Source organism: Pagrus major, chromosome 1 (assembly GCF_040436345.1).
Source record: "Pagrus major chromosome 1, Pma_NU_1.0".
NCBI classification, from domain to species: Eukaryota; Metazoa; Chordata; class Actinopteri; order Spariformes; family Sparidae; genus Pagrus; species Pagrus major.
Window position 1 is genome coordinate 7,452,375 of NC_133215.1, and position 9,883 is coordinate 7,462,257.

Sequence of the window (9,883 nt, forward strand, 5' to 3'; positions counted from 1 at the left end):
ATTTCCTGTTTATGTCCCTTTCAGTTTATGCTTTAGTGTGCTGTAGCAAAAAAAAAAAAAAGACAACAAACAGAAACTAAGAAGCTTCTCTGGGTCCAAATAATGTTTGCCATAACATTTATCTGAGCATCTAATTATGAGTAATTCAATGCACCAATACACTTCAGATATTTTGATGCTTTTTATACCCTTATTCTAAATCCGGATTGATTACTTGTTCAAAATTTGACAATGATGATACACTATCTCTGCACTAATAGTTTGCAGGTACAACTGTGATGATTAATTGAATTACTGAAGCTACAAGTGGTTTAAATACTATATCAGCATGTTATGAACTTGTTGACCTGGTGGAGCAGTGCGAGGAGGTAATTCTACGAACAGCTGATTAAGGGCATGTCTACCTCTTTGTAGTACCTACACAGAGATTTGACCCCAAACCATTTGGAGACAGACATATTATAGACTGCTAATAATCCTCAGTTGCAGCCCCTTCAGTCCTAAACCCTTCTTGAGAGTGTGGACACATCCACAGACCAGTGCAGTCAAACGTTATGAAGCACAGTGCAGACTCCTAATGCTCTAATTCAGGCCCCTCAACAATCCATCCAAGGCCATCTAACACTGCTGTTAAATCAAATTTAGCACAGTCTTAATGACCCTCAGCCACAATATTCAGCCCTCTGTCCTCTCTCAATTTCTCTCGTCTCATTCACTCTCGAGCACGATAACTCACTCAATCAGCCGCAGACACAAATTCACTCATTTACTCACTAACTGATGAATCATTCACTCATCCGCTCATCTACTAACCATCTGCTGGGCCCTCGGTGGATAAAATGCTCTCCCGACCTTGACTCTATTTTAGAGCAGCTTTCATTTCTTTATTCTATTTTAAGCTCACAGGTTGAAGCACCAAAGGCTACACCTGTGATGAAACAAGAGGATAAGCGAGGAAAATTTGTTTGATTTTTTTAAATTAGCACGACAGAAAGAAACTAAATGCATCAGCATGTCCATTTAAATCTCTTTAAATCATCAAAGTGAGAAGTGAGAAAGAAAGAGGGAACAAAACAGTCTGTCGTCGAGATATTTTTCATTAATTTGAATTAATAAAACAGTTTCTATTTGAAAAAACAGACCTATCCGTTTCCTTTTTTTTTTTGCTCCTACCCATCACCCATCACCCATCCTCCCCTCTGTCTCCCTCCTCTCTCCCTGCTGTCTTTCTTATTCCCTTTCCATCCTGATGAGATCTGGCACTGCAATTAAACCCATCAGATCTAATATTATCCAGCAGACTCCTCAGTGGCAGCTGCTAAATCAGAGTTTGTAGAAAAGTAGAACTTTCCCAATATAGAAAGCGGCAATGAGAGAAACAGCCTTGGGTGTGTGTGTCTAAATTATACATATTACCACATATGACTGAAATGAATACCTCTATAGTGGGTTACTTTGAAAAACACATTATAACAGATGCACATTAAGCAGTGGTGCATAAAAAACTTTACTCCAAAGATCTCTGTGCTTTACTGTATTATCTTTTTCTGATGTTTAATTCCAGCATCTTTTAGTCGAATATTTACTGTAAATCAAAATACTTTTTTTTTTTTTTTTTTTTTTTTTTCAGCTCTGAGTAGTGTCTGCAGGTCTTCCCCTGAGTCGCCAACATCCCAAACAACCCCTCGCTATATTTTAGGGCAGGCAAAGCTCTTGCTGATTGTTTTGAGCGCACAGTAATAACTGAAGGCGAGTCAGATGAATATATCAACGTTTTTTTTATCTCTCTAACCTGATATGGTGGCTGGACTGTCACAGGACAATGATCAGAGAGATCATTACAACATTATAAACATTACAATAAGGGACAAATGACTCACCATCTTAAAAACTCATTTTACACTTCATTCTGACCGTGAAATGCATCTCTACAACTGCTGAAACTCCCCGGCACACACACTATCTGGTAAAAACCCTCACTCCTCTCCTCCTCTGAGCAGGCTGAAAGAAATGCCAAGAATAAGAAGCATTTGTAACTTTACCCCCTGCTTGGCTCACAGCACATACGGCAAACATCAAGGGAAGGAGGCACTTGGGGGAGGACAGAGGGGAGCTGAGAAGAACAGTAAAGAGATCAGAGAACAGCACAAGTCTTGTTTTAATGGTTCGGACTGGATTCGGTTCTGGCAGAACTCCAACCGCACAGGTGCAGCATGAAGATACAACAGATGAAGTTACTTTGAAGATCTCACTCTAAAATACTATTACATCAGCGATACTGTATTATGGTTCCTAATCAGGGGCACCGAGTCGGTAATGTTCGATGATGTCATGTCATGGGGAGACTCTGCTTCCTCCAAATGAGTTTTGGCTGTTGTGGGTGGTTATCACTATAAACAGCCTGCGGGTGTATGAACGGGTTTCAGTGTTTCTGCTGGTAAGATTTTGCCACCACAAGCAAAATAAAATCATAAAAGGAAAACAAAACACTCCACGATCTATCATCTGATCCACTTCATGAGCGTTTGTGGTTTGTTTGTGCTGCCAACGCGTTTGTTACTTCAACCACAAAGCCCCAGTCTGTGATTACAGTGACTGCGTATGTTATCTTTCCAGAACTGTAGTCGGGAGACCTCTGGTTTTACACTACTGTTATTAACTTCAGCCTGGCTCATAGTTCTGACATTAAACATTAAACCAAATCTAATGTTTCGTTAGTCGATAGCTACGCTAAAGCCACTCGAGTTCCAACAGAAATAAATCTGGATGTGACTTAAGTGTGATTACAGAGCAGAGCAGTGTAACCTGACTCACCATCTATAAGTAATTTATACACTTTCGCACACACGCAAACACACAAACACCTCACTCTGTCCTCATCTCTCCTAAATCGATGGACCGAGCTTCCCATTCAAAGCCTTCAGGCTTTATTGGTGCATATGTTGGTTTCCAGCCTCCGATAATCAATACAGACACTGACGGCGGCTCCCAGACAAGACTGACTTATGGGAAAACAATGAGCTGCAGAATAAAACCGGAGCCACCGGGCAAGATGAGGACAAGAGGACAAACACAGACATACTGCAACACAGCGACTGATCGAGGCCAGAATATATGTTGTGAAGTGAAAATCTTGTGTGTGCAGACTTCTATTTCATCTTGGATTGAAAGATTACAGAAGGAAAGCATTAAAAAACCCTAATTAATAATTCTCTGCATCAATGTCACAGAGACAAACTGTTGTATATTACTGTATTTAGCAGATTAAATGAGTCTGGGGCTGGTTTCTGGTCTCAGATCTGCTGGCATCCGTCTGCTCAGCCTCACTTTGAGCTTTAAACAGCACTCCTTAGTCTGGCCCTCGTTACTGCACTGCTGACTCGTTCTAATTTAAAGTTTCTGTTTGATTGTGGTCTGTCCAGGTGCTTCCCACCCACACTTAATCTTCTTTAATAACAGCTCACTTGCATGGGCCAATGACTTTGCACTTTCCATTAACTTCGATTATTAAACACAGTCTCTGTTGGGTGGATTTTTTTCTCTCTTTCATTCTCGCTCTTAATTCTCCTGACGCAACTCAACTCCTTGTCATCTTAAAACTTTATCCTACGAAGTGGATGAATGTATGAATGTCTCTCTTTCATCTCTTCCAAACCTCTTCCCCTTCGACGTGGCTGCTTTCACTTACAGTTTGCCTCCTGTATTTTCCCCGTGGCTCTCATCTGTCCGTCTATCCATCTGCTCTTTTCTGACTATTCTGAATGTCACTGTGGATTACACTTATTTATTACAGCCCTCTGATATAAGGTTTAACATTGACCTTGTAAGGGTATACACCTCGTGGCACTACGGTGACTGATGGCAGTGCAGAGTTTTTGACATTAAGCCTGACAACATGACACTTGGCTACAGGCATATCTAAAGGTTTTATTCCAAAACGATTTCAAGACCTTTAAGGGGAAGAAATTACCCTCAGTTCATTGAGCTCAATAAAATGACATTTGGAAAGATGACAACGATAACATTTAATCTTTATTACAGTCGTCCCGAGCAGATCCCGAGGATCATATCCAGCCATATCTTAATGGATCAGTGTCAGCCAAAATAAAGCCTGTAAAGCCTGCTCTCCTGTTTGACAGCCTACAGTGCGAGCATTTCACTGCATATCCAAGTGAAAAAATAAGAGCCTGTGAATGAGAAAAACGGCACGACTGACTCTGAGTTTAGACATCGGTAAAATACACAGAGTCGCTAAACTCTGCTGCAAACATCTGTTATTATCTTGTCATTTTTAGCCAGCACTGACTGTCACTCTCACAATGACAGACATCACCAGTGACACATTATAAAAGCTGTCACTATTTCTAATGTAAATTTTGTGAGTAACGTGACATCAGACCAAAATCGTACTTGTTTATCTGGTTTGTGTGCACTCTCTAGACGATGGCATCTGTCCTCAGCCAAAGATCATTTGTGAGGGAAGAAACTTCACTCTGTACCAACAAAATCTAAAAGATTTTCTCTTGGATTGTTTGAATTTTTGCAAACACTTTGATGGTTTCGCTCTTGTTTCGCTAAATCTGGGTGTCACGGACACTAGTGGTGGACAGTCCCAGTAAAACTTCCATTCATATGACTGAATAATTTAAGACTTCAGTGCGGGACTTTAAATGAATGTCTGATACATTCAAGTCCTTGCCAAACAATTTCACACAACGCAGGTTAAGACTTTCACTCTCAGATAAATCTCTCTGTATTCTGCAGCATAACAGAGTTTCTAAATCTGGAGTCTGTGGCGACTTTCCTGCTCTGGCGCACTGGTATTGATGCGTTTTACGTTTAACCAGCAAAGACTGGTTTCCCAGAACTAAAGGAGGAATTAACCATAGCGACCGAGTAGACTACAGCAAGTAATATGTAGAATACGGCGGATCCTACGGTCTCACAAGCGCGTCAGCAGTGTTTGTGTAATTACTCTCACTGCCAGAAGGGGGAGGCAAAAGTTTGGCACTGCCGGTTTAGCTTTAAAACTTGGTTTTCAACCAGAGGCTTGGTTATTTGGATCAAGAAGCCTGTGAAGAATAAGGTGAGCCAAATGTAGGGCTACAGCTGTTATTTCAAAATTTCAGAGACATATTTAATCAACATAAAGGTAAATTTAAGTATCGGGTCAGACTCAGGATAAATAATCAAGATTAAAGGCCTCCGATCAGGGCCGAAAACCTCCCTACTCCTTTTCTACTGCCTCACAAAGTAATTCAACTTGAACTATTTAAATTCTACTGAATAAATATTTTGAGTGTAGGAGTTAGACATCAGATATCTCCCTGAAGAGCTTTTTGTTCAGTATATCCAAGTGGCTCAAACAGAAATTAATTCAGTAAGTTCACATGAAACTGAAAAATACAAAACATTATTCGCTTTTCTTCCACGATTTCATCTGCAACTATTGTGTTTTTGAATTGATCGGGCAAAAATCCACTCATTTCTCAATCCACTCAGAGCAATACATGAGGGGCGCATGTTTGATTTATGATACCTGACAGATACGTAGCTCTGTCCGACACATGTAGCAGATCCTCGCTTTTAAAACCGTGTTCAGATGGGTTTCAGTACTTCCAGCCACAGGGAGAGATATCAGCCAGCTGTCACCATAAACCCAGTCTGTTCCTCTCCATATGCATGAAGTGGAGCAGAAATGAGCATGCACGTGAAGGTGAAGGTTACACGGTGACGAGGCATAAACGATGCTGTAAAAAGTACAATGTTCCCCCTGTTTTCTGTCGGCAGCAAAGCCCCGACACAGCAAAATCACTGTCATCACTGTGAAACTGGAGCCCTGCTGACTGCACTCTATTTTCCTCACCATTAGTATTAAAGTTTTCATGATAGTGAAGCATCTAAAGGACGATTTGTTTGGTAACGCAACCTGAAACAGAACAAATACTAAGGAGTGAAATCAAATGGGATCACAATGAACAAAACTGTTGTACTTTCAAAGTGTCATATATGAATTTATAAATGATCATCTGTCACAAATAACACTGTGATTTTGTTCAGGTTTTGATGACTGAGGATATGACCAGAGTCAGCACAGGAACGCCCATGAACTTATCTTAGGACATCTGATTTATCTCATACCAGCGTTCCAACGTTAAATAACTTGAGCGCTGGATTCGCCTGTTTCCAGATGAGGCAGTTCACTTTATCTGTTCCTCGAGGTCCAACAAAGTAAGAGTTGAAATGTAATTTCTCCTGAACCATACATCATTTGTTCTACGGTGGCTTTTCAATCTCACTTCGTCATTAAAACTGTAAAGTTGTCCACCAGAATCGGTTGCTGTAGCTAACAGCACTAGCACTGGTGACTCACGAGGTGCCACTAGTTTCTCATTCAGTCATTTCAAAGCTAACTGACACTTGTTAATAGTTAATGTAGGCTGCTGACAGTGAAAGTGCTGACAGGGACCAATAAAAAATACAACGTCTGGAGTTCACGTTACGTTTGGGGCTGCACAAAATGTTGCCGAGGTGCTGCCATTGGCCCGCAGGGTCGCACTTTGAGAGACTATGATTAAGATGAAAGGCATTTGCCGTTGTGTTACAATAGTACTGGAGTACTTTAATGTATCATCAAGACAGTGACAGGTTCTAGTAGCTAATAATATAAAAAACTACTGTATTATTTACTACAACACTTCATATACAGTAGCTTTTACTTGGACACAACTAGCTGTATGTGGATATTCTGCACTGTGGCGTATGTGCTGATCCCATCAGACATGAAAAAATGAACCTGAAAAATGAGGAAAACTCACTTTTATCAATTACTAAAACAATTAAGACAGAATGAGTGCAATAAAACACAAAAACACTGTCTGTGTTATAGCAGGTAGCAAAACAAAGGCTTTTCACACATGAAACACTGCACAATGGTGCAATTGGGCAGAAAGGGTGTGCTTGCATGTGACTGATTGGCCAACACAGTGCATGGATGGATGACATCACAGTGTGTTGCTGCAGAATTTGAGCAACGTTCAACTCATTAGCGAAACACTTTCTTAGCTGCAAGCCCTCAGTTGTCTCACTGAAATTATTCACAGGTTGTGTGTTTTTGCATGCAGTGCTCAAGTCTTCTCAGCTGAGGTTGTTTTCTCAGCACTAGAAGTTAGACTTGCAACGTGCGGACAGTACAAATCAGAACCAGCTTCAGAAACATTTTTGTGTCCGGTATGGTAGCCGAGGCAAATCATCTTGCCAGGGGTGCAACTTAACAAAATTGGAAATCAGAGACCTCGTCTGTTCACATAGTGTGGCTCAGAGGTTCCCTCATACTGTACCAGTCAGACTTGAAAAAGCATAAAATCAGATTTGAAGGGCGTCATGAATGACTTGTATTTGAACTATGTGAAACCTGTTCCGTGTCGACGACTATGACGTGACGTGTCTGCATGCCGCTGCTGCAGTTATCAGTGCTGTGATCTCACTCACCTGGAAGAGCAGGCAGGACGCAGGTGTTGGGACCAGGTTTCTCGGGGTTCTCAGGAGAGTATTTGGACTCGAGGATCTGGTGGAGGTTGAAAAATTCTCTGTACCTCCTGTAGATGAGATACTTACTCCCTCCTTTAGTCCTCACCTCAACCACAAACATCTGGGAGAGAAACGCAAAACTTGAGGCGGATTTGTACTTTTTGTTGTCAAAGCTCTTCGGCTTAGCTGATGTTTTTAAACTTACGAAGTAGTCGATGAAGCCTTTCTTCTCCTCGATATCTGCGATGGTGGCGCTGACAGCGATGTTGTGAGGCAGCTGATCAAAGTCGCTGAGCAAAAGAAATAATGTGGTGATAATATTTTATTCATTTAAAAGGAAAAGTTCAACTCTATCATTATCTACTCACGCCCGTGCAGATGGAAAGTCGGGTGAAGTTTCATACTCCAAAAAACATTTCTGGAGCTTCACAGCAAAACAGTGTTGCAGCATTCCCCTACACAAGTAAAGTAGATGAGGACTCAGAACGTTAAAAAAGAAAAAACATAATCCAAGTTTCTAAGAAGCCTTGAGATCCCGAATTGATTTGAAAAGACAGACAGGGCATGTGCTAACGCTTAGCTTAGCAACTTTCATCTTGAGCAAAGGTTGTAAATTATGTCTTTTCACATTAATTTAGGGTGCCGGGGCCTCCCAGAGACTTTGATTTCACCGGCTGAGCTGTATGGAGCCATTTTATTCTTTTTTTCTTTTTTTTTTGCTGTTGTTGTTTTACACTTTAAAACAAGTCCCCATTTACTTCAGCTGTTCAGGAGAGTGCGGCAACAGTGTTTTCCTGTGAAGCCCCAGAAAAAGTTTTGCAGACTACAAAACTTCACCTGACTTTCCATCGGCATAACGGCGAGTAGATAACAACTGAATTTTCATTTTTGTGTGAACCGTTCCTTTAAGCCCCATGTTCCTGTTTTTATTGACTTTTATTTACATATTGTTTACACTGAAATTGGTTGTCAGCTGTGCAGTCTTTTTTTCAAAAGTTACAAAATCTACTGTTTGTATTTTAATGCATGTGCTCCATTTAAGGCAGCAGCAGCAGCAATAACACAATTAAGCAATGCAATAAACAACAAATGTATTTTTTCCATCGTTTTTTTTAACAATGAAGACCAGAAAACCACCCAACTGTGCAGCCGCTGAACTTCTGCAAACACTGCGCAATGGCAGGAAAGTCCGCCTGTAATCTCATTACCCTGATATCCTGAACATAACAGGATAACAGAAAAAGTGAAGTGACATGTAATAACCTGATATCATGTTGTGATATAACCACTAAGTTAACAGACACTAAAAAACAGCTGCAATCTGCGCTATAAATGAGCACCAGCCTGCAGACTCATTAACCCATTAATGAAGTTAGTGGTTAGTCATTTTTATTAAAAATGTGAAGTGAAGACAAACTCACCTCTCGTCTCGTAACTGCTGCGGCAGCGACATGACGGTGGTCACAGTGTTCAGCTGCAGACGACCGGAGGAACTTGACCTGTCTGTGCGGAGAGAAAAGCGCCTCTCACAGAAGTGTTCGTGGGAGAAAACACTCACTGACACACCGCAGGCTGCACACACTGACTCACCGCCTCTGAAACTGTCTGTGCGGAAACAGCAACAGGAAGCGAAAGTTCCCCAAAAAAGACCGAGCGAAGGTGCGTTCAATTGACCGTGCCGGGCGGGGCGGGGTCTGAACGGGGTGCAGGCAGGTGGCACATGAGAGGGCAGGTGTGATGTTCAGTGAGCAGCAGGTAGAGCAACATATCTGGAAACAGTTCTGGATGGAGATGAGCTGAAGTTAGGTGTACTGGAAACAGGTGGGATTATATTGTGATGGGTCAGTTCATCATCATCTGAAATATCTGCTGCCACACAAAAACAAAGTGGAATACTGAAAAAATAATAAAAACTTAAAAACAACTTAGATTTCCTTGAAATGATTTTATTATCTATTATGGTCGAGTACAACCTATGCAGCCATCATCACACATAATCACCGATCAATCAGGACAGCATCCTAATTGGCAGCCTGTAGTTGTCAACCATGCATGATCTGGCACAGGCAGCATGTTTCATTTTGTGTGCCGGAGGCTGTTTAAAGAGAATAAAAATCAAGGTGCCAGAGGTGGAAAGCTCCCAGCTCTACTGGGCGTGTCCACATAACAGCATAACAGCAACCTGCATAACAGGTGAAGTCGGCCCTCCTGTCACCTATGATCATATTTATTTGTGTTTGTGCGTGCACACGTGAGGGAGGGCCCACATTTTACCTGCAGGAGCTCACAGTCTCAGCGCTTGGTGTATGGGTACTTTTGGTAACACTAAAAATGCTTCTTCACCTTCAGAAAG

At 41.4% G+C, this 9,883-nt stretch overlaps 1 protein-coding gene across 1 annotated transcript in view; it reads right to left on the minus strand.

Moving 5' to 3' along the window:
• Positions 1 to 9,056, minus strand: part of ncf4 (neutrophil cytosolic factor 4) — a 33,946-nt gene extending 24,890 nt beyond the window's left edge. Inside the window, exons 1-3 of the mRNA XM_073468215.1 lie at positions 8,952 to 9,056; positions 7,736 to 7,820; positions 7,492 to 7,651 (exon numbers count right to left, since the gene is read on the minus strand). Of these exons, the coding sequence (XP_073324316.1) occupies positions 7,492 to 7,651; positions 7,736 to 7,820; positions 8,952 to 8,983 (277 nt within the window). The 5' untranslated portion in view covers positions 8,984 to 9,056. The remainder of the gene's footprint in view (positions 1 to 7,491; positions 7,652 to 7,735; positions 7,821 to 8,951) is intronic.
• Between the last annotated feature and the right edge of the window lie 827 nt (positions 9,057 to 9,883).